The sequence below is a fragment of the Salmo salar genome, chromosome 16 (assembly GCF_965601325.2).
Source record: "Salmo salar chromosome 16, fSalSal1, whole genome shotgun sequence".
Lineage (NCBI taxonomy): Eukaryota > Metazoa > Chordata > Actinopteri > Salmoniformes > Salmonidae > Salmo > Salmo salar.
In genome coordinates, this window is record NC_138306.1 from 87,869,624 (window position 1) to 87,895,000 (window position 25,377).

At 44.8% G+C, this 25,377-nt stretch overlaps 1 protein-coding gene across 1 annotated transcript in view; it reads right to left on the reverse strand.

Moving 5' to 3' along the window:
- Positions 1 to 25,377, reverse strand: part of LOC106574831 (vacuolar protein sorting-associated protein 8 homolog) — a 207,546-nt gene that overhangs the window by 24,009 nt on the left and 158,160 nt on the right. Inside the window, 12 exon segments of the mRNA XM_082963149.1 lie at positions 1,741 to 1,823; positions 1,911 to 1,992; positions 2,448 to 2,615; positions 2,786 to 2,875; positions 3,715 to 3,859; positions 3,944 to 3,990; positions 14,777 to 14,965; positions 15,054 to 15,138; positions 15,857 to 15,939; positions 16,096 to 16,152; positions 20,958 to 21,077; positions 24,887 to 24,958. Of these exon segments, the coding sequence (XP_082819275.1) occupies positions 1,741 to 1,823; positions 1,911 to 1,992; positions 2,448 to 2,615; positions 2,786 to 2,875; positions 3,715 to 3,859; positions 3,944 to 3,990; positions 14,777 to 14,965; positions 15,054 to 15,138; positions 15,857 to 15,939; positions 16,096 to 16,152; positions 20,958 to 21,077; positions 24,887 to 24,958 (1,221 nt within the window).

Here is a 25,377-nt window from a genome sequence, read left to right on the forward strand (position 1 = left end):
AGGAATATTTTGGCACTTCCTATTGCTTCCACTAGATGTCACCAGCCTTTACAAAGTGTTTTGAGTCTTCTGGAGGGAGATCTGACCGAACAAGAGCCATGGAACGATGATGTCCCATTAGACACCTGGCGTGCGAGTTCATGTTGGGTACCCTCGTTCCAATACGTTATAAAAGAGTATGCATTCGTCCACCTTGAATATTATTCATGTTCTGGTTAAAAAAGGCCCTAATGATTTATGCTATACAACGTTTGACATGTTTGAACGAACGTAAATATATTTTTTCCCCTCGTTCATGACGAGAAGTCCGGCTGGCTTAGATCATGTGCTAACAAGACGGAGATTTTTGGACATAAATGATGAGCTTTTTTGAACAAAACTACATTCGTTATGGACCTGTGATACCTGGAAGTGACATCTGATGAAGAGAATCAAAGGTAATGGATTATTTACATAGTATTTTCGATTTTAGATCTCCCCAACATGACGTCTAGTCTGTATCGCAACGCGTATTTTTCTGGGCGCAGTGCTCAGATTATTGCAAAGTGTGATTTCCCAGTAAGGTTATTTTTAAATCTGGCAAGTTGATTGCGTTCAAGAGATGTAAATCTATAATTCTTTAAATGACAATATAATATTTTACCAATGTTTTCTAATTTTAATTATTTAATTTGTGACGCTGACTTGACTGCCGGTTATTGGAGGGAAACGATTTCCTCAACATCAATGCCATAGTAAAACGCTGTTTTTGGATATAAATATGAACTTGATAGAACTAAAAATGCATGCATTGTCTAACATAATGTCCTAGGAGTGTCATCTGATGGAGATTGTAAAAGGTTAGTGCATCATTTTAGCTGGTTTTATGGTTTTGGTGACCCTGTCTTTGAATTGACAAAACATTACACACAACTCTTGTAAATGTACTGTCCTAACATACTCTAAATTTATGCTTTCGCCGTAAAACCTTTTTGAAATCGTAAAACGTGGTTAGATTAAGGAGATGTTTATCTTTCAAAGGGTGTAAAATAGTTGTATGTTTGAAAAATTTGAATTTTGACATTTATTTGGATTCAAATTTGCCGCTCTTGAAATGCACCTGCTGTTGATGGAGTGCACCACGGGGGGGACGCTAGCGTCCCACCTAGCCCATAGAGGTTAACAAGACTGAGTGACTGACCACTTCCAAAGACTTTGTTGTGTGAACACTAAAGAGACTGACTGCTAACGCTGTTCAGAGGTGCTAACTACAGTCAGCAGGCAAACCTTTAACAACCATACCGTTGTGTCTGAACTTTGAGAGACAGAGAGAAAGAGACAGAGAGAGAGAGAAACATAGAGAGACACAGAGAGAAAGAGAGACACAGACACAGAGAGAAAGAGACAGACACAGACAGAGAGAGAAAGAGAGACACAGAGAGAAAGAGAGAGACACAGATAGAGAGACACAGAGAGAAAGAGACAGACACAGACAGAGAGAGAAAGAGAGACACAGAGAGAAAGAGAGAGACACAGATAGAGAGACACAGAGAGAAAGAGAGAGACACAGATAGAGAGACACAGAGAGAAAGAGAGAGACACAGATAGAGAGACACAGAGAGAAAGAGACAGACACAGACAGAGAGAGAAAGAGAGACACAGAGAGAAAGAGAGAGACACAGATAGAGAGACTCAGAGAGAAAGAGACACAGAGAGAAAGAGAAAGAGAGAGACAGATAGAGAGAAAGAGAGAGACATTACCTGTAGAATGTGCTGGATGATAGCAGGCAGGGGGATGAAGATACTCATACTGTTCAGGACCTTCATGGTGAGTTCCTTCAATACTGGGGGAGAAACACACACTTTAATATAAGTCCGTCTGTCCATCTGTCCGTGTGTCCGTCTGTCCGTCTGTCCGTGTGTGTATTCACCCTCTGATGTATGGCGTGTGTTCAGTCCCTTGAGCAGCTTCTGTGGTGACATCATAGCTTCTAGCAGAGGGAACCACAGCACCTGATGGAGAGGAGAGCTTATTATACCCACACACACCACACAACACACACACACACACACACACACACAGACACACACCACACACAGACAGACACACACCACACACAGACAGACACACACCACACACAGACACAGACCACACACAGACAGACACACACCACACACAGACACAGACAGACACCAGACAGACAGACACACACCACACACACACAGACAGACACACACCACACACAGACAGACACACACACACACAGACAGACACACACACACACACAGACAGACACACACACAGACAGACACACACCACACACACACACACCACACACACACACACCACACAGACAGACACACACCACACACAGACAGACACACACCACACACACAGACAGACACACACAGACAGACACACACACAGACAGACACACACAGAAAGACACACACAGAAAGACACACACCCCTCTCTGTTCTTGGTTGAGACTCTGGGAGCTCCTGTGACACAGAGCGATGATGTCACCCAATGACCCCTCCACTCTCTGCAGTGGACTCTCTTCCTCCCTCTCGGTCTCCCCCTCCTCTTCACTCATTTTCTCTGAGGTGACAGAACTGAGTTTGTCCTTCAGCGTCTGAAAGAGAGAGGTACAAACATAAGTGCTTAAAGCCAGTCTCTAAGGGTTCCTGCAATATCAATTAATGTCACACATCCCTTGATTTCAAAGTACCTGACTAATAAATCCATTTTTCCTTGTTATAACCTTAGAAAGTAAATTAGGTTTAGATTCAAATGATGTTGTACCTTCAGCAGGACCTGGAAGGCTCCATGAGAATCACCTTTCTTTTCCAACAGATAGGCTGTAGCTTCATGGAGCTGGTACTGTTCTGTTATCTAGTAGGGGGAGGAAGGGGGGAGGGGGAGAGGGAGAGGGTGGGAGAGAGGGAGAGAGAGAGGGGAAGAGAGAGAGGGAGGGAGAGAGTGAGGGAGAGGGAGAGAGACAGGAGGGAGAGAGAGAGAGAGAGGGAGGGAGAGAGTGAGGGAGAGAGAAAGATAGAGAGAGGGAGAGGAAAGAGGGAGAGGAGAGAGGGAGAGGAGAGAGGGAGAGGAGAGAGAAAGATAGAGAGGGAGGGAGAGGGAGAGAGAAAGATAGAGGGAGGGAGAGAGAGGAAAGAGAGAGAGGAGAGATGTTGGGAGGGAGAGAGAGAGAAAGGGAGAGAAAGGGAGAGAGAGAGAGAGGGAGAGAGGGAGAGAGGGGGAGAGAGAGAGAGAGGGAGGGGGAGAGAGAGAGAGGGAGGGAGAGAGAGAGAGAGGGAGGGAGAGAGAGAGAGAGGGAGAAAGAGAGAGGGAGAAAGAGAGAGGGAGAAAGAGAGAGGAAGGGAGAGAAAGAGAGAGGAAGAGAGAGGAAGAGAGAGAAAGAGAGAGGAAGGGAGAGAAAGAGAGAGGAAGGGAGAGAAAGAGAGAGGAAGAGAGAGGAAGAGAGAGGAAGAGAGAGAGGGAGAGCAACACAAGGAATTGAGAGACACTCCCTATATGTTTGGGTCAGGGGAGTGTTTTCCTGGGTTTACTCACTACTGTCTGTCTGGGGTTAAATATTCACTCTATGAAATGGTATTGATTTGACCCCAGGACAATCAGGGTTAAAGGTGAGAGAACAGAGTCTAAAGTAGATACACACACAGGTAGGTACATACACACAGACACACTGCTATACTATAGTGTAGGGATGTTACCTGGATGGCCTCCTCTAGTCTGTAGTCCTGAGAGGCCTTGAGGAAGTCAGTGAGCTGCCGGGGAGAGAAGCGGCACAGCAAGCCGATGTGGAGCTCATGCAGGTCGGGGCTCAGTCTTAGGAGAGCCTGGGGATGAGGGCCTTCCCTGGAGGTAGCACAGGGGGGAGATGAGAAACAGACAGTTGTGTGTCTCCAATAATATAATATATGTTGTAACCAAGGATCTTACCTCTGGTCCAAAAGACACCTCAGGAACTGGAACACGAGGTGATCATCCTAGATAGAGAGAGAGAGGTAGAGGTAGCAGGAGAGAGCGAGGTAGAGATAGCAGGAGAGAGAGAGCGGTAGAGATAGCAGGAGAGAGAGAGAGAGCGGTAGAGATAGCAGGAGAGAGAGAGCGGTAGAGATAGCAGGAGAGAGCGAGGTAGAGATAGCAGGAGAGAGAGCGGTAGAGATAGCAGGAGAGAGAGCGGTAGAGATAGCAGGAGAGAGAGAGAGCGGTAGAGATTGCAGGAGAGAGAGAGAGCGGTAGAGATAGCAGGAGAGAGAGAGGTAGAGAACAGGAGAGAGAGAGAGAGAGAGAGAGAGAGAGAGAGAGAGAGAGAGAGAGAGAGAGGTAGAGATAGCGGGAGAGAGAGAGGTAGAGATAGCGGGAGAGAGAGAGGTAGAGATAGCAGGAGAGAGAGAGGTAGAGATAGCAGGAGAGAGAGAGAGGTAGAGATAGCAGGAGAGAGAGAGAGGTAGAGATAGCAGGAGAGAGAGAGAGGTAGAGATAGCAGGAGAGAGAGAGAGGTAGAGATAGCAGGAGAGAGAGAGAGGTAGAGATAGCAGGAGAGAGAGAGAGGTAGAGATAGCAGGAGAGAGAGAGAGGTAGAGATAGCAGGAGAGAGAGAGAGGTAGAGATAGCAGGAGAGAGAGAGCGGTAGAGATAGCAGGAGAGAGAGAGCGGTAGAGATAGCAGGAGAGAGCGAGGTAGAGATAGCAGGAGAGAGAGAGAGGTAGAGATAGCAGGAGAGAGAGAGAGAACAGGAGAGAGAGAGAGAGAGAGAGAGAGAGAGAGAGAGAGAGAGAGGTAGAGAGAGAGAGAGGTAGAGATAGCAGGAGAGAGAGAGGTAGAGATAGCAGGAGAGAGAGCGAGATAGAGATAGCAGGAGAGAGAGCGGTAGAGATAGCAGGAGAGAGAGCGAGGTAGAGATAGCAGGAGAGAGAGCGAGGTAGAGATAGCAGGAGAGAGAGCGAGGTAGAGATAGCAGGAGAGAGAGCGAGGTAGAGATAGCAGGAGAGAGAGCGAGGTAGAGATAGCAGGAGAGAGAGAGAGGTAGAGATAGCAGGAGAGAGAGAGAGGTAGAGATAGCAGGAGAGAGAGAGAGGTAGAGATAGCAGGAGAGAGAGAGGTAGAGAACAGGAGAGAGAGAGAGAGAGAGAGAGAGAGAGAGAGAGAGAGAGAGAGATAGCAGGAGAGAGAGAGCGGTAGAGATAGCAGGAGAGAGAGGTAGAGATAGCAGGAGAGAGAGCGAGGTAGAGATAGCAGGAGAGAGAGAGAGGTAGAGATGGCAGGAGAGAGAGAGAGAGAACAGGAGAGAGAGAGAGAGAGAGAGAGAGAGAGGTAGAGAGAGAGAGAGGTAGAGATAGCAGGAGAGAGAGAGGTAGAGATAGCAGGAGAGAGAGAGGTAGAGATAGCAGGAGAGAGAGAGGTAGAGATAGCAGGAGAGAGAGCGAGATAGAGATAGCAGGAGAGAGAGCGGTAGAGATAGCAGGAGAGAGAGCGGTAGAGATAGCAGGAGAGAGAGCGAGGTAGAGATAGCAGGAGAGAGAGCGAGGTAGAGATAGCAGGAGAGAGAGCGAGGTAGAGATAGCAGGAGAGAGAGCGAGGTAGAGATAGCAGGAGAGAGAGAGAGGTAGAGATAGCAGGAGAGAGAGAGAGGTAGAGATAGCAGGAGAGAGAGAGGTAGAGAACGGGAGGAGAGAGAGAGAGAGAGAGAGAGAGAGAGAGAGAGAGAGAGAGAGATAGCAGGAGAGAGAGGTAGAGATAGCAGGAGAGAGAGGTAGAGATAGCAGGAGAGAGAGCGAGATAGAGATAGCAGGAGAGAGAGAGGTAGAGATAGCAAGAGAGAGAGGTAGAGATAGCAAGAGAGAGAGAGGTAGAGATAGCAGGAGAGAGAGAGGTAGAGATAGCAGGAGAGAGAGAGGTAGAGATAGCAGGAGAGAGAGAGGTAGAGATAGCAGGGGAGAGAGAGGTAGAGATAGCAGGAGAGAGAGAGGTAGAGATAGCAGGAGAGAGAGTGTTCATTTCTGAGTGTTCATTTCACTTTTGTTTATTATCTATTTTACTTGCTTTAGCAATATAAACATATGTTTCCCATGTCAATAAAGCTTTGAATTGAAATTGACAGAGTAGAGATACACAACTAAGACAAAACAACCGAAAGAAAACGGGTCACAACTCCTGCAGCTTTGTCGCACGCTGGTTCTGTACATAGTCAAGGGGAGGCTTCAAGGAGACTCTTACGGTAGGTACATCTATAGCTCATCTCTTGGCAGTAGTACTGTAGATGACTTTATCACTGACCTCAACCCAGAGTCTCTCAGAGTGTTCACAGTTAGACCACTGACACCCCTATCAGATCACAGCAAAATCACAGTCTACTTGAACAGAGCTTTGCTCAATCATGAGGCATCAAAGCCAAAGGAACTGAGCAATATTAAGAAATGCTATAGATGGAAGGAAAGTAGTGTGGAAATCTACCAAAAAACAATTAGGCAACAAAAATTCAATCCCTTCTAGAAAATTTCCTAGACAAAATGTTTCACTGTAATAGTGAAGGTGTAAACTTGGCAGTATAAAATCTAAACAGTATTTTTCACCTCTCAGCTTCCCCATCAAATCTAAAAACAATGACAAATGGTTTGATAAAGAATGCAAAAACCGAAGAAAGAAATTGAGAAACCTGTCCAACCAAAAACATAGAGACCCAGAAAACCTGAGTCTACGCCTTCACTATGGTGAATTACTAAAACAATACAGAAATATACCACGGAAAAAGAAGGAACAGCACGTCAGAAATCAGCTCAATGTTATTGAAGAATCCATAAAATCTAACCACTTCTGGGAAAACTTGAAACAAACATGAAGAGTTATCTATCCAAAACGGAGATGAATAAACCACTTGTCCAATCCTTTTGGCTCTATGACAAAGAACAAACAGCAAAAACATGATCAAATACAAATCTTAGAATCAACTATAAAAGACTACCAGAACCCACTGGATTCTCCAATTACATTGAATGAACTACAGGACAAAATACAAACCCTCCAACCCAAAAAGGCCTGTGGGGTTGATGGTATCCTAAATGAAATTATAAAATATACAGACCCAAAATTCCAATTGGCTATACTTAAACTATTTAACATCATCCTCAGCTCTGGCATCTTCCCCAATATTTGGAACCAAGGACTGATCACCCTGATCCACAGAAGTGGAGACAAATTTGACCCCAATAACTACCGTGGGATATGCGTCAACAGCAGCCTTGGGGAAATCCTCTGCATTATCATTAACAGCAGACTCGTACATTTCCTCTATGAAAACAATGTACTGAGCAAATGTCAAATTGGCTTTTTACCAAATTACCATACGACAGACCACGTATTCACCCTGCACACCCTAATTGACAATCAAACAAACCAAAACAAAGGCAAAGTCTTCTCATGCTTTGTTGATTTCAAGAAAGCTTTTGACTCAATTTGGCATGAGGGTCTGCTATACTAATTGATAGAAAATGGTGTTGGGTGAAAAACATACGACATTACAAACAACAAGTGTGCAGTTAAAACTGGCAAAAAAAACTCAAATTTCTTTCCACAGGGCCGTGGGGTGAGACAGGGATGCAGCTTAAGCCCCACCCTCTTCAACATATATATCAACAACTTGGCGAGGGCACTAGAACAGTCTGCAGCACCCGGCCTCACTCTACTAGAATCTGAAGTCAAATGTCTACCGTTGGCTGATGATCTGGTGCTTCTGTCCCCAACCAAGGAGGGCCTACAGCAGCACCTAGAAATTCTATACTGATTCTGTCAGACCTGGGCCCTGACAGTAAATCTCAGTAAGACCAAAATAATGGTGTTCCAAAAAAGGTCCAGTTGCCAGGACAACAAACACAAATTCCATCTAGACACCGTTTCCCTAGAGCACACAGGAAACTATACATACCCTGGCCTAAACATCAGGACCACAGGAAACTATACATACCCTGGCCTAAACATCAGGACCACAGGAAACTATACATACCCTGGCCTAAACATCAGGACCACAGGAAACTATACATACCCTGGTCTAAACATCAGGACCACAGGAAACTATACATACCCTGGCCTAAACATCAGGACCACAGGAAACTAAACATACCCTGGCCTAAACATCAGGACCACAGGAAACTATACATACCCTGGCCTAAACATCAGGACCACAGGAAACTATACATACCCTGGCCTAAACATCAGGACCACAGGAAACTATACATACCCTGGTCTAAACATCAGGACCACAGGAAACTATACATACCCTGGTCTAAACATCAGGACCACAGGAAACTATACATACCCTGGCCTAAACATCAGGACCACAGGAAACTATACATACCCTGGCCTAAACATCAGGACCACAGGAAACTATACATACCCTGGCCTAAACGTCAGGACCACAGGAAACTATACATACCCTGGTCTAAACATCAGGACCACAGGAAACTATACATACCCTGGCCTAAACATCAGGACCACAGGAAACTATACATACCCTGGCCTAAACATCAGGACCACAGGAAACTATACATACCCTGGCCTAAACATCAGGACCACAGGAAACTATACATACCCTGGCCTAAACATCAGGACCACAGGAAACTATACATACCCTGGCCTAAACATCAGGACCACAGGAAACTATACATACCCTGGTCTAAACATCAGGACCACAGGAAACTATACATACCCTGGTCTAAACATCAGGACCACAGGAAACTATACATACCCTGGTCTAAACATCAGGACCACAGGAAACTTCCACAAAGCTGTGAACGATCTGAGAGACAAGGCCAGAAGGGCCTTCTACGTCATCAAAAGGAACAGAAAATGTGACATACATATTAGGATCTGGCTAAACTTCAGTTATAGAACCCATCGCCCTTCATGGTTGTGAGGTCTGGGGTCCGCTTACGAACCAAGAATTCACAAAAGACAAATTGAGACCGTTTGCAGAATTCTGCAAAAATATCCTCTGTGTACAACGTAAAAAAAAAAATAATGCATGCAGAGCAGAATTAGGCCGATACCAATTAACTTTCAAAATCCAGAAAAGAGCCATTCAATTTTACAGCCACCTAAAAGGAAGCGATTCCCAAACACATTGGAAAGAATTAACAAAAGAACTGAGCAGAATACCTGACCACTGTGACTGACCCAAAATGAAGGAAATCTTTGACTATGTACAGACTCAGTGAGCATAGCCTTGCTATTGAGAAGAGAAGACAGGCCATGTGCACACTGCCCACAAAATGAGGTGGAAATTGAGCTGCACTTCCTAACTTCCTGCCAAATGTATGACCATATTAGAGACACATATTTCCCTCAGATTACACAGATCCACAAAGAATTCGAAAACAAATCCAATTTTGATAAACTCCCATATCTACTGGGTGAAATACCACAGTGTGACATCACAGCAGCAAGATGTGTGACCTGTTGCCACAAGAAAAGGTCAACCAGTGAAGAACAAACACCATTGTAAATACAACCCATATTTATGCTGATTTATTTTCCCTTTTGTACATCGTTACACCACTGTATATATACACATAATGACATTTGAAAAGTTTCTATTGCTTTTGTGAGTGTAATGTTTACTGTTCATTTTTACATTTTTATTTAACTTTTGTTTATTATCTATTTCTCTTGCTTTAGCAATGTAAACATACACTACCATTCAAACGTTTGGGGTCACTTAGAAATGTCCTTGTTTTTGAAAGAAAAGCATATTTTTCGTCCATTAAAATAACATCAAATTGATCATAAATACAGTGTAGACATTGTTAATGTTGTAAATGACTATTGTAGCAGGAAACGACTGATATTTAATGGAATATCTACATAGGAGTACAGAGGCCCATTATCAGCAACCATCACTTCTGTGTTCCAATGGCACGTTGTGTTAGCTAATCCAAGTTTATCATTTTAAAAAGACAGAGCAAACTGTCTCTAACCAGAATAGAGAGAGGAGTGGGAGGCCTCGGTGCACAACTGAGCAAGAGGACAAGTACATTAGTGTGTCTAGTTCGAGAAACAGATGCCTATCAAGTCCTCAAATGCAGCTTCATTAAATGGTACCCACAAAACACCAGTCTCAACGTCAACAGTGAAGAGGCGACTCCGGGATGCTGGCCTTCTAGGCAGAGTTCCTCTGTCCAGTGTCTGTGTTCTTTTGCCCATCTTAATCTTTCCTTTTTATTGGCCAGTCTGAGATATGGCTTTTTCTTTGCAACTCTGCCTAGAAGGCCAGCATCCTGGAGTCGCCCCTTCACTGTTGACGTTGAGACTGGTGTTTTGTGGGTACCAGTTAATGAAGCTGCCAGTTGAGGACTTGTGAGGCGTCTTTCTCAAACTAGACACTCTAATGTACTTGTCCTCTTGCTCAGTTGTGCACCGGGGCCTCCCACTGTTCTTTCTATTCTGGTTAGAGCCAGTTTTCTCTGTTCTGTGAAGGGAGTAGTACACAGTGTTGTACGAGATCTTCAGTTTCTTGGCAATTTCTCGCATGCAATAGCCTTCCTTTCTCAGAACAAGAATAGACTAACGAGTTTCAGAAGAAAGTTCTTTGTTTCTGGCCATTTTGAGCCTGTAATCGAACCCACAAATGCTGATGCTCCAGATACTCAACTAGTCTAAAAAAGGTAGGTTTTTATTGCTTCTTTAATCAGAACAACAGTTTTCAGCTGTGCTAACATAATGATCAATTAGCGTTTTAAAATGATAAACTTGGATTAGCTAACACAACGTGCCATTGGAACACAGGAGTGATGGTGGCTGATAATGGGCCTATGTACGCCTATGTAGATATTCCATTAAAAATCAGCCGTTTCCAGCTACAATAGTCATTTACAACATTAACAATGTCTACACTGTATTTCTGACCAATTTGATGTTGTTTTAATGGACAAAAAAAATAGCTTTTCTTTCAAAAACAAGGACATTTCTAAGTGACCCCAAACTTTTGAACGGTAGTGTACGTTGCCGAGAGAGAGAGAGAGAGAGAGAGAGAGAGAGAGAGAGAGAGAGAGAGAGAGAGAGAGAGAGAGAGAGAGAGAGAGAAAGAAAGAAAGAGTTCAATCCTGTAAATCACTTTAGATAAAATGCTAAATGCCATAGATTATTGTGATTCTTATGAAGTGAAATGTTGGCAGCCCTACATGGTCAATAACAACACCTTTTACAGCAACCCATTAGATACACCTACACCTGTGTGTGCAGTTTGGAGCAATCACAAAGGTGTTTATTTTCTTCCATTGTCAGATCTTCCTGGAAACGCCTCTCTACACAACAGAATCAGAGACATGAACACACACACAGCATTCTCTCGGGAAGTAAACGACTCTTTGCTAATCCAGGTTTTCAATTAGCACTTATCTCCCGTTCCTACGGCGATAACAGCCAGGCAATTACACGCTGTGCTGCAGATAAGGCTGATTCAGACAGTGGCGGGACTCTGTGGGTTTGTCGGGAGAGAGAAAGAGAGAGATAGAGACAAAGAGAGAGCGAGACACAGACTGACAGAGAGAGACAGAGAAAGCGAGACACAGACTGACACAGACTGACAGAGAAAGCGAGACACAGACAGACAGAGACAGAGAAAGCAAGACACAGACAGACAGAGACAGACAGAAAGCGAGACACAGACAGACAGAAAGCGAGACACAGACAGACAGAGACAGACAGAAAGCGAGACACAGACAGACAGAGACAGACAGAAAGCGAGACACAGACAGACAGAAAGCGAGACACAGACAGACAGAAAGCGAGACACAGACAGACAGAGACAGACAGAAAGCGAGACACAGACAGACAGAGACAGAGAAAGCGAGACACAGACAGACAGAGAGACACAGACAGACAGAGACAGAGAAAGCGAGACACAGACAGACAGAGAAAGAGAGACACAGACAGACAGAGACAGAGAAAGCAAGACACAGACAGACAGAGAAAGAGAAAGCGAGACGACAGACAGAGACAGAGAAAGCGAGACACAGACAGACAGAGAAAGAGAGACACAGACAGACAGAGACAGAGAAAGCAAGACACAGACAGACAGAGAAAGAGAAAGCGAGACGACAGACAGAGACAGAGAAAGCGAGACGACAGACAGAGACAGAGAAAGCGAGACGACCAGACAGCCAGACAGAGAAAGCGAGACACCAGCCAGCCAGCCAGCCAGCCAGCCAGCCAGCCAGACAGACAGACAGACAGACAGACAGACAGACAGACAGACAGACAGACAGACAGACAGACACAGACGAGGAGAAAGAGTGAGAAAGAGAGAGAGGGGGTGAGAGACAGAGAGACCCAACCAAATCATGAGAAAACAAAAAGACTGACCCAAACATAAAGCTTTGACTATGTACAAACTCAGTGAACATAACCTTGCTATTGAGAAAGGCCGCTGTAGGCAGACCTGGCTCTCAAGAGAAGACAGGCTACAGTGGTTGCGCCACTAAAAGTTTTGCGATTATGCTGCGGGACCTAGAGGTAATGTGTGGTTCAGTACGGTACCCTGCGTCACCACGTCATTTATCCAGACCACCACAAGGGGGAGTTAGAGCACCGATTATGCTTTTGGGTCCTACTGTGTTTCTAACTGACAATGAATAGGTGACATAAACCTACATAGAAGCTGATAATTGTGTATGAATTCAGTATGACTGACTAAAACTGTTGTTCCAGTAAGGTTTTTATTCTTTTATTTTGTTAGGAGACTTAGCTCAGACTGTAGTAGTGTAGGAGCCACTCCAGACTGGTCACGTTATACAGCGCCTGAGTGGCACAGCGGTCTGAGACACGGCATAGCAGTGTAAACTGTGTTGCTACAGACGCTGGTTCAATACCCGTGCCAGCCTCAACTTTTTCCTCGCTCATTTTACGTTATGTAAAAATGAAATCCCCTCCAAAATATTGTAATCCCCCCCCGCTACACTGGCAACACTAAGGGGCATTGCACTAACAATGGTGCTGACGAGGGAAACGTTCTCGCTGTTCTGTTCTTAGCGCCAGTCTGCACCTTCAAACTAAAACAATGGAACTAATAATGGCATAATGGCTTTCAAAATGCCAATGTTTATTTAGTTATGGATCCATAAGGAATTACTATGGGAATAAATATCAGTGAATTACAGAAATATCCTCCAATCCTCTATATGTGATTATTGGTGGAAAGTCACGTCGTATTTTAGGCGACATGAGTCTCACTAGTGTTGAGTAATGTACCGTGTAGTTGTTATTTAAAGAGCATATTGAAGTTAGAAACAATAGGATTTGAAGCAACTAAAACCATTTCAGCTGTTTAGAGCTGCTCTGAGACAAGCATGGGGACTGGTCCTGATAAATCTATCACATTTATATTTTGACTGAATCTCTGTTTGAGTATTGGTTAGACTACAATTATACAGTTAGGGTGTAGAAATGTTACGCTCTTAGTGTAACCTTTATTTAACTAGGTAAGTCAAATTTTTATTTACAAGGACATCTTACTCCTTCCTCCCCGTCGGGGATTTGAACCCCGGTCTCCCGCGTGCCCTGCCCGGACGACACAGGGATTCTCTAGTTAAATAGCCCAGTACTCTACTCACGACCGTCACGTTGTACAGCGTCATATTTTCTGTTCCATCCTAACGGAAACCCAGAGGGTTTTTAGTTTTCCTTGGAATAGAAACACCATAATATTAATCAAATTAATTAAGCAACATTTCTTAAAATCAGTCCCATATACTATGTTCTTACAAAAAAGGTTTTAATTTCTCTAGTACAACCACTATTGAAGGCTATCAAATGCTGCTCAAACATGCCCTGTGGTGGTCAAACTATCACTAACTAGCATTAATGGTAACAGTGGCACCATGCAAGCTGCAGTACGCTGCAACTTTTAGAGGACGAAGCACTGCACGTGCACACTGCCCACAAAATGAGGTGGAAACTGAGCTGCACTTCCTAACCTCCTGCCCAATGTATGACCATATTAGAGACACATATTTCCCTCAGATTACACAGATCCACAAAGAATTAGAAAACAAACCCAATTTTGATAAACTCCCATATCTACTGGGTGAAATACCACAGTGTGACATCACAGCAGCAAGATGTGTGACCTGTTGCCATAAGAAAAGAGTCAACCAGTGAAGAACAAACACCATTGTAAATACAACCCATATTTATGTTTATTTATTTTCCATTTTGTACTTTAACTATTTGCACATCGTTACAACACTGTATATAGACATAATATGACATTTGAAATGTCTTTATTCTTTTGGAACTTCTTTGAGTGTAATGTTTACTGTTCATTTTTATTGTTTATTTCACTTTTGTATATTATCTACCTCACTTGCTTTGGCAATGTTAACATATGTTTCCCATGCCAATAAAGCCCTTGAATTGAATTGAATTGAAACAAAGAAAGAGGCAGATTGCGAGAGGCAGATTGCGAGAGGCAGATTGCGAGAGGCAGATTGCGAGAGGCAGATTGCGAGAGGCAGATTGCGAGAGGCAGATAGCGAGAGGCAGATTGCGAGAGGCAGATTGCGAGAGGCAGATTGCGAGAGGCAGATTGCGAGAGGCAGATTGCGAGAGGCAGATTGCGAGAGGCAGATTGCGAGAGGCAGATTGCGAGAGGCAGATTGCGTGAGGCAGATTGCGTGAGGCAGATTGGCAGATTGCGTGAGGCAGATAGCGAGAGGCAGATTGCGAGAGGCAGATTGAGAGAGATTGAATGATGCCGTGTCGGCCCTCTAGTCAGCTGACCTGTAGTCTGGTGATGATGGGTCGTACTTCCTCAGGGAAATGCATGGCCACCATGTCAGCTGACTTCACAGGGTCAAGGGTCACCAGCTCCGCAATGTGCAGCAGGGCCTTGTCCCAGACACAGTGTTTCTCCTCTGAGCTGTAGCCAGGCATGGACAGCAGGTTGTGGATGTAGTTAAATATCTCTTCCTGTTGACATGTCAATAAGACCAGTGTGAACTTCATCCATACAAGCTTCAGAATCTACTGTCTACTGGGTTGGTACGCTGCACACTACCTTTCTCACAGGGTCTCTGAGGTAGCAGTGCAGAATCTTATCATGCAGATGCTTCTGCTCATACAGAAACTCACAGATCTGGTAGCTGAGAGGAGGAGAGAGAGAGGAGGGAGAGAGAGAGGAGGAGAGAGAGAGAGAGAGAGGAGGAGGGAGAGAAGAGGAGGGAGAGAAGGAGGGAGAGAAGAGGAGGGAGAAAAGAGGAAAGAGGAGGAGGGAGAGAGGGAGAGAAGAGGAGGGAGAGAAGAGGAGGGAGAGAAGAGGAGGGAGAGAAGAGGAGGGAGAGAAGAGGAGGGAGAGAAGAGGGAGAGAAGAGGAGGGAGAAAAGAGGGGGGAGAGAGGAGGAGGGAGAGAGAGAGGAGGGAGAGAGAGAGGAGAGAGAGAGAGAGGAGAGGGAGAGAGAGAGGAGGAGGAGAGAGGAGGAGGGAGAGAAGAGGAGGGAGAGAGGAGAGAGGAGGAGGGAGAGAGGAGGAGGGAGAGAGGAGAGAGAGGAGGAGGGAGAGAGGAGGAGGGAGAGAGGAGGAGGGAGAGAGGAGAGAGAGGAGGAGGGAGAGAGGAGGAGGGAGAGAGGAGGAGGGAGAGAGGAGGAGGAGGGAGAGAATGGGGAGGGAGAAGTTGGGACCAGGAGTTAATAGTGGTTGAATATAGTATATATAGTATACAAGTATATTCAGAGAGAGAGAGAGAAACAGAGAGAGAGAGAGACGAGAGAGAGAGAGAGACAGAGAGAGAGAGAGAAACAGAGAGAGAGAGAGCGAGAGGGGAGAGAAGCAGAGAGAGAGGGAGGATAATAGAGGATAACTCACAACTCTGCCTTCTCAGCCAGTCCCAGTAGTCGTCCCTCATCAAACTGGCCCACACCTCCCACCTGCAGCAGCTCCAACAGCACCTGGGAACCAATCACAGCCTCTACTGGATCACATGACCTGACCAATCCACAGGCTACGCTCAGAAAAAGAGCCCTAGAGCAAATCTGAAATGGCACCCTATTCCCTAAATAGTGCACTACTTTAGTCCTGAGCCTTATATTGTCAGAGTAGTCTACCTGTTGTCTCTCTGTGTGTCTGGAGTCGTCGTCTGGACTACACAGGAACTCCAGAACCTGTGGAACAACGGAACCACAACACAAAACATAGGTCCAGGTTCTCCTACTGCCCAGTTTCAATACAACACAACACCGCTCCAGGTTCTCCTACTGCCCAGTTTCAATACAACACAACACCGCTCCAGGTTCTCCTACTGCCCAGTTTCAATACAACACCGCTCCAGGTTCTCCTACTGCCCAGTTTCAATACAACACAACACCGCTCCAGGTTCTCCTACTGCCCAGTTTCAATACAACACAACACCGCTCCAGGTTCTCCTACTGCCCAGTTTCAATACAACACAACACCGCTCCAGGTTCTCCTACTGCCCAGTTTCAATACAACACAACACCGCTCCAGGTTCTCCTACTGCCCAGTTTCAATACAACACAACACCGCTCCAGGTTCTCCTACTGCCCAGTTTCAATACAACACAACACCGCTCCAGGTTCTCCTACTGCCCAGTTTCAATACAACACAACACCGCTCCAGGTTCTCCTACTGCCCAGTTTCAATACAACACAACACCGCTCCAGGTTCTCCTACTGCCCAGTTTCAATACAACACAACACCGCTCCAGGTTCTCCTACTGCCCAGTTTCAATACAACACCGCTCCAGTCAGTAATTCACACTACAGGAAGGCTTTATACTGAGAATATTGAATGACTAAGTGCATAAACACATCTATCCTCTTCCTGTGTGAGGCAGCTGTTTTCAGCCAGGTGCTAAGTGCCAACTCCTCGCTTGAGGCCCAATCAACATTCCCAGAGTAGAATCCTGTAGCTGGGTGGTGACAAAGGGGAATAAGTCCCTTAACATAGATCACAACACATCTATCCTCTTAACACAACACATCTATCCTCTTAACATAACACATCTATCCTCTTAACATAACACATCTATCCTCTTAACATAACACATCTACCCTCTTAACATAACACATCTATCCTCTTAACATAACACATCTATCCTCTTAACATAACACATCTATCCTCTTAACATAACACATCTATCCTCTTAACATAACACATCTATCCTCTTAACATAACACATCTATCCTCTTAACATAACACATCTATCCTCTTAACATAGATCACAACACATCTATCCTCTTATCACAACACATCTATCCTCTTAACATAACACATCTATCCTCTTAACATAACACATCTATCCTCTTAACATAACACATCTATCCTCTTAACATAACACATCTATCCTCTTAACATAACACATCTATCCTCTTAACATAACACATCTATCCTCTTAACATAACACATCTATCCTCTTAACATAACACATCTATCCTCTTAACACAACACATCTATCCTCTTAACACAACACATCTATCCTCTTAACACAACACATCTATCCTCTTAACATAACACATCTATCCTCTTAACATAACACATCTATCCTCTTAACATAACACATCTATCCTCTTAACCTAACACATCTATCCTCTTAACATAACACATCTATCCTCTTAACATAACACATCTATCCTCTTAACATAACACATCTATCCTCTTAACATAACACATCTATCCTCTTAACCTCTTGGGGCTATGTGGGACGCTAGCGTGCCACCCGTGGTGCACCCTATCAACAGCAGGTGCATTTCAAGAGCGGCAAATTTGAAACCAAATAAATGTCAAAATTCAAATTTTTCAAACATACAACTATCTTACACCCTTTGAAAGATAAACATCTCCTTAATCTAACCACGTTGTCAGATTTCAAAAAGGTTTTACGGCGAAAGCATAAAGTTAGATTATGTTACGAGAGTACATTGACAATAGCTGTGTGTAATGTTTTGTCAATTCAAAGACAGGCGTCACCAAAACCATAAAACCAGCTAAAATGATGCACTAACCTTGGACAATCTCCATCAGATGACACTCCTAGGACATTATGTTAGACAATACATGCATTTTTAGTTCTATCAAGTTCATATTTATATCCAAAAACAGCGTTTTACTATGGCGTTGATGTTCAGGAAATCGTTTCCCTCCAATAACCGGCAGTCAAGTCAGCACAACAAATTAAATAATTAATATTAGAAAACATTGGTAAAATATTATATTGTCATTTAAAGAATTATAGATGGATGTACATCTCTTGAACGCAAAATAACCTTACTGGGAAATCACACTTTGCAATAATCTGAGCACTGCGCCCAGAAAAATACGCTTTGCGATACAGACAAACGGCCATGTTGGAGAGATCTAAAATCGAAAATACTATGTAAATAATCCATTACCTTTGATTCTCTTCATCAGATGTCACTTCCAGGAATCCCAGGTCCATAACGAATGTAGTTTTGTTCAAAAAAGCTCATCATTTATGTCCAAAAAGCTCCGTGTTGTTAGCACATGATCTAAGCCCGCCGGACTTCACTTCATGAACGAGGGGAAAAAATATATTTATGTTCATTCAAACATGTCAAACGTTGTATAGCATAAATCATTAGTGCCTTTTTTAACCAGAACATGAATAATATTCAAGGTGGACGAATGCATTCTCTTTTAAAACGTATTGGAACGAGGGTACCCAACATGACCTCGCGCGCCAGAGTCTAATCGGCCATCACCGTTCCAAGGCTCTTGTTCGGTCAGATCTCACAGTAGAAGACTCAAAACACTTTGTAAAGGCTGGTGACATCTAGTGGAAGCAATAGGAAGTGCCAAAACATTAATAAGCCCCTGTGTGTTTCAATGGCATAGGCTTAAAGGTAATTCAACACATCAGGTATCCACTTCCTGTCAGAATCGGTCTCAGGGTTTTGCCTGCCAAATGAGTTCTGTTATACTCACAGACACCATTCAAACAGTTTTAGAAACTTTAGGGTGTTTTATATCCATATATAATAAGTATATGCATATTCTAGTTACTGGGTAGGATTAGTAACCAGATTAAATCGGGTACGTTTTTTTATCCAGCCGTGAAAATACTGCCCCCTAGCCCCAACAGGTTAACCTCTTAACATAACACATCTATCCTCTTAACATAACACATCTATCCTCTTAACATAACACATCTATCCTCTTAACATAGAACATAACACATCTACCCTCTTAACTTCTCTAGGGTAGGGGGCAGTATTTTGACGTCCGGATGAAAGGCATGCCCAAATTAAACTGCCTGCTACTCAGGCTCAGAAGGTAGGATATGCATATTATTAGTAGATTTGGATAGAAAACACTCTGACGTTTCTAAAACTGTTTGTTTGAATGATGTCTGTGAGTATAACAGAACTCATATGGCAGGCAAAAACCTGAGAAAAATCCAACCAGGAAGTGTGGAAATCTGAGGTTTGTAGTTTTTCAAGTGATTGCCTATACAGTATACAGTGACTTAGGGTTCCTTTTACACTTCCTAAGGCTTCTACTAGATGTCAACAGTCTTTAGAACATTGTTACATGCTTCTACTGTGAATATGGAGCGAACAAGAGGGCCTGGAAGTTGATGAGTGAGAAAATGACATGAGCTCAGAGGCACGCTCTCACGTGTTAGTTAGCTGTGATCATTTTCTTTTCTGAAGACATTGGAATTGTCCGGTTGGAATATTACTGAAGATTTATGTTAAAAACATCCTACAGATTGATGCTATACATCGTTTGACATTTCTACGAACGAAAATATAACTTTTTTTTTACTTTTCGTCGTGATATTTTGCGCTCGCTTCCTGCATTTGGAGTAGTGGACTAAACGCGTGAACAAAAAGGCGGTATTTGGACATAAATTATGGACTTTATCGAACAAAAACATTTATTGTGGACCTGGGATTCCTGGGAGTGCATTCTGATGAAGATCATCAAAGGTAAGTGAATATTTAGAATATTATTTCTGAGCTTTGTTGACTCCACAAAATGGTGGGTTTGGTTTCGTGTCTGAACGCTGTACAAAGATTACTGCCGTAAAGCTTTTTTGAAATCTGAGACAGCGGTTGCATTAAGGAGAAGTGTATCTATAATTCTTTAAATAACTGTTGAATATTTTATCAACGTTTATGATGAGTATTTCTGTAAATTGATGTGCTCATTCACCGGATTTTTGGGAGGCAAAACATTTCTGAACATTACACGCCAATGTAAAATGTGGTTTTTGGATATAAATATGAACTTGATCGAGCAAAACATACATGTATTGTGTAACATTGAGTCCTGGGAGTGCCATCTGATGAAGATCATCAAAGGTTAGTGATTCATTTTAGCTGTATTTCTGGTTTTTGTGACGCTTCTCCTTGCTTGGAAAATGGCTGTGTGGTTTTTCTTGTTTAGGTGCTGTCCTAATATAATCTAATGTTATGCTTTCGCCGTAAAGCCTTTTTGAAATCGGACAATGTGGTTGGATTAACGAGAAGTGTATCTTTAAAATGGGATATAATAGTTGTATGTTTGAGAAATTTGAATTATGAGATTTTTGTTGTTTTGAATTTGCCGCCCTGCTATTTCATTGGCTGTTGAGTAGTGTGTCCCGCAGGTGGGACGGTCACGTCCCACATACCCCAGAGAGGTTAACATAACACATCTATCCTCTTAACATAGAACATAACACATCTATCCTCTTAACACAGAACATAACACATCTTATGATGAAAAACAACGGTTGCGTCTTTGTTGCACTACGTCTCTCAGATTATTGCTGAATCATATTTATGCAGGTTCCTAAGATGTTTAGTAACAGGCGTTGTGAGTAACTGCAATGACGATGACCTGGAACACGCCCATATCTCCTCCAGTCCAAACTCTATGTGGAATGGCTGGGGGTTCCCCAAGGACCTGTCTGTCTGAGAGACTTCCTGCTCTAAGTGGTCACCTGATCGAAGAGCTTCCTGTTGACGAAGAGTGTGTTGTCAGGTTTGGCCAGCTGGCGGGCCAGGAAGGTAAACAGACAGCCCACCTGAGAGGGGGTGAAGTCACTGTTCTCCACCATCACCTGGAAACAGACAGAGAACGGGAACAGAACAGTTAGAGACGGGAGGAGAAAGGGAGACGGGAACAGAACAGTTAGAGACGGGAGGAGAAAGGGAGACGGGAACAGAACAGTTAGAGACGGGAGGAGAAAGGGAGACGGGAACAGAACAGTTAGAGACGGGAGGAGAAAGGGAGACAGAGAGACAGGAACAGAACAGTTAGAGACGGGAGGAGAAAGGGAGACAGAGAGACAGGAACAGAACAGTTAGAGACGGGAGGAGAAAGGGAGACAGAGAGACAGGAACAGAACAGTTAGAGACGGGAGGAGAAAGGGAGACGGGAACAGAACAGTTAGAGACGGGAGGAGAAAGGGAGACAGAGAGACAGGAACAGAACAGTTAGAGACGGGAGGAGAAAGGGAGACGGGAACAGAACAGTTAGAGACGGGAGGAGAAAGGGAGACAGAGAGACAGGAACAGAACAGTTAGAGACGGGAGGAGAAAGGGAGACAGGAACAGAACAGTTAGAGACGGGAGGAGAAAGGGAGACGGGAACAGAACAGTTAGAGACGGGAGGAGAAAGGGAGACGGGAACAGAACAGTTAGAGACGGGAGGAGAAAGGGAGACGGGAACAGAACAGTTAGAGACGGGAGGAGAAAGGGAGACAGGAACAGAACAGTTAGAGACGGGAGGAGAAAGGGAGACGGGAACAGAACAGTTAGAGACGGGAGGAGAAAGGGAGACGGGAACAGAACAGTTAGAGACGGGAGGAGAAAGGGAGACAGAGAGACAGGAACAGAACAGTTAGAGACGGGAGGAGAAAGGGAGACGGGAACAGAACAGTTAGAGACGGGAGGAGAAAGGGAGACAGAGAGACAGGAACAGAACAGTTAGAGACGGGAGGAGAAAGGGAGACGGGAACAGAACAGTTAGAGACGGGAGGAGAAAGGGAGACAGAGAGACAGGAACAGAACAGTTAGAGACGGGAGGAGAAAGGGAGACAGGAACAGAACAGTTAGAGACGGGAGGAGAAAGGGAGACGGGAACAGAACAGTTAGAGACGGGAGGAGAAAGGGAGACGGGAACAGAACAGTTAGAGACGGGAGGAGAAAGGGAGACGGGAACAGAACAGTTAGAGACGGGAGGAGAAAGGGAGACAGAGAGACGGGAACAGAACAGTTAGAGACGGGAGGAGAAAGGGAGACGGGAACAGAACAGTTAGAGACGGGAGGAGAAAGGGAGACGGGAACAGAACAGTTAGAGACGGGAGGAGAAAGGGAGACAGAGAGACAGGAACAGAACAGTTAGAGACGGGAGGAGAAAGGGAGACAGAGAGACAGGAACAGAACAGTTAGAGACGGGAGGAGAAAGGGAGACAGAGAGACAGGAACAGAACAGTTAGAGACGGGAGGAGAAAGGGAGACAGGAACAGAACAGTTAGAGACGGGAGGAGAAAGGGAGACAGAGAGACAGGAACAGAACAGTTAGAGACGGGAGGAGAAAGGGAGACGGGAACAGAACAGTTAGAGACGGGAGGAGAAAGGGAGACAGAGAGACAGGAACAGAACAGTTAGAGACGGGAGGAGAAAGGGAGACGGGAACAGAACAGTTAGAGACGGGAGGAGAAAGGGAGACAGAGAGACAGGAACAGAACAGTTAGAGACGGGAGGAGAAAGGGAGACGGGAACAGAACAGTTAGAGACGGGAGGAGAAAGGGAGACAGAGAGACAGGAACAGAACAGTTAGAGACGGGAGGAGAAAGGGAGACAGGAACAGAACAGTTAGAGACGGGAGGAGAAAGGGAGACGGGAACAGAACAGTTAGAGACGGGAGGAGAAAGGGAGACAGAGAGACAGGAACAGAACAGTTAGAGACGGGAGGAGAAAGGGAGACAGAGAGACAGGAACAGAACAGTTAGAGACGGGAGGAGAAAGGGAGACAGAGAGACAGGAACAGAACAGTTAGAGACGGGAGGAGAAAGGGAGACAGGAACAGAACAGTTAGAGACGGGAGGAGAAAGGGAGACAGAGGTCAGAACAGAACAGAAATAGGAAGAGATGGAGGGAGGGAGAAAGAGAGTGAGAGGTGGACAGAGAGAACAGAGGTCAGAAGAGTTCAGTGAGAAAAAGAGTAAAGATTTACAAGACGTGAGAGGACAGACAGTTCCGACGTTAAGAGGAAGAGGAGAGAGAGAGAACACTAGAAGAGAGAGAAGAGAGAGGAAGTTCAGTCAAAGAGAGATGGAGAGAAGAAGAGAGAGGAAGTTCAGTCAAAGAGAGATGGAGAGAGGGAGAGGAGAAGAGAGAGGAAGTTCAGTCAAAGAGAGATGGAGAGAGGGAGAGGAGAAGAGAGGAAGTTCAGTCAAAGAGAGATGAAGAGAGGGAGAGGGGAAGAGAGGAAGTTCAGTCAAAGAGAGATGAAGAGAGGAAGTTCAGTCAAAGAGAGATGAAGAGAGGGAGAGGAGAAGAGAGGAAGTTCAGTCAAAGAGAGATGAAGAGAGGGAGAGGAGAAGAGAGGAAGTTCAGTCAAAGAGAGATGGAGAGAGGGAGAGGAGAAGAGAGAGGAAGTTCAGTCAAAGAGAGATGGAGAGAGGGAGAGGAGAAGAGAGGAAGTTCAGTCAAAGAGAGATGAAGAGAGGGAGAGGGGAAGAGAGGAAGTTCAGTCAAAGAGAGATGAAGAGAGGAAGTTCAGTCAAAGAGAGATGAAGAGAGGGAGAGGAGAAGAGAGGAAGTTCAGTCAAAGAGAGATGAAGAGAGGGAGAGGAGAGAGAGAGGAAGTTCAGTCAAAGAGAGATGGAGAGAGGGAGAGGAGAAGAGAGGAAGTTCAGTCAAAGAGAGATGAAGAGAGGGAGAGGGGAAGAGAGGAAGTTCAGTCAAAGAGAGATGAAGAGAGGAAGTTCAGTCAAAGAGAGATGGAGAGAGGGAGAGGAGAGAGAGAGGAAGTTCAGTCAAAGAGAGATGAAGAGAGGGAGAGGAGAAGAGAGGAAGTTCAGTCGGGGAAGAGAGGAGCAGTCGGGAGAGAGAGGGAGAGGAGAAGAGAGAGGAAGTTCAGTCAAAGAGAGATGAAGAGAGGGAGAGGAGAAGAGAGAGGAAGTTCAGTCAAAGAGAGATGGAGAGAGGGAGAGGAGAAGAGAGGAAGTTCAGTCAAAGAGAGATGAAGAGAGGGAGAGGAGAAGAGAGAGGAAGTTCAGTCAAAGAGAGATGAAGAGAGGGAGAGGAGAAGAGAGAGAAGTTCAGTCAAAGAGAGATGAAGAGAGGGAGAGGAGAAGAGAGAGGAAGTTCAGTCAAAGAGAGATGAAGAGAGGGAGAGGAGAAGAGAGAGGAAGTTCAGTCAAAGAGAGATGGAGAGAGGGAGAGGAGAAGAGAGGAAGTTCAGTCAAAGAGAGATGAAGAGAGGGAGAGGAGAAGAGAGAGGAAGTTCAGTCAAAGAGAGATGAAGAGAGGGAGAGGAGAAGAGAGAGGAAGTTCAGTCAAAGAGAGATGGAGAGAGGGAGAGGAGAAGAGAGAGGAAGTTCAGTCAAAGAGAGATGGAGAGAGGGAGAGGAGAAGAGAGAGGAAGTTCAGTCAAAGAGAGATGAAGAGAGGGAGAGGAGAAGAGAGAGGAAGTTCAGTCAAAGAGAGATGAAGAGAGGGAGAGGGGAAGAGAGGAAGTTCAGTCAAAGAGAGATGGAGAGAGGGAGAGGAGAAGAGAGAGGAAGTTCAGTCAAAGAGAGATGGAGAGAGGGAGAGGAGAAGAGAGAGGAAGCTGTCTAGTCCACTTGCTTTGACAATGTAAACATATGTTTCCCATGTCAATAAAGCCCTTGAATTGAAAGGGAGAGAGATGCTGTACCTTCAGTAAAATGTCTACAATCCTCTGCTGGTACTCCAGAGCCTGCTTGTCATTCTTAAAGTCCTCCAGCGTCTGAGGAGGGGGGAGAACGGACAGAATGTGGAAATAAAAGACAAACAAACCATGAGGGCAGCTACACGGGGGACAAGTACAAATACAATATGTTGGGACTGTTACCCCCCCCCCGCTGGACGGACAGACAGACACACGGGGACAAGTACAAATACAATATGTTGGGACTGTTACCCCCCCGCTGGACAGACAGACACACGGGGACACGTACAAATATAATATGTTGGGACTGTTACCCCCCCCGCTGGACAGACAGACAGACACACGGGGACAAGTACAAATATAATATGTTGGGACTGTTACCCCCCCCGCTGGACAGACAGACAGACACACGGGGACAAGTACAAATATAATATGTTGGGACTGTTACACCCCCCCCCGCTGGACAGACAGACACACGGGGACAAGTACAAATACAA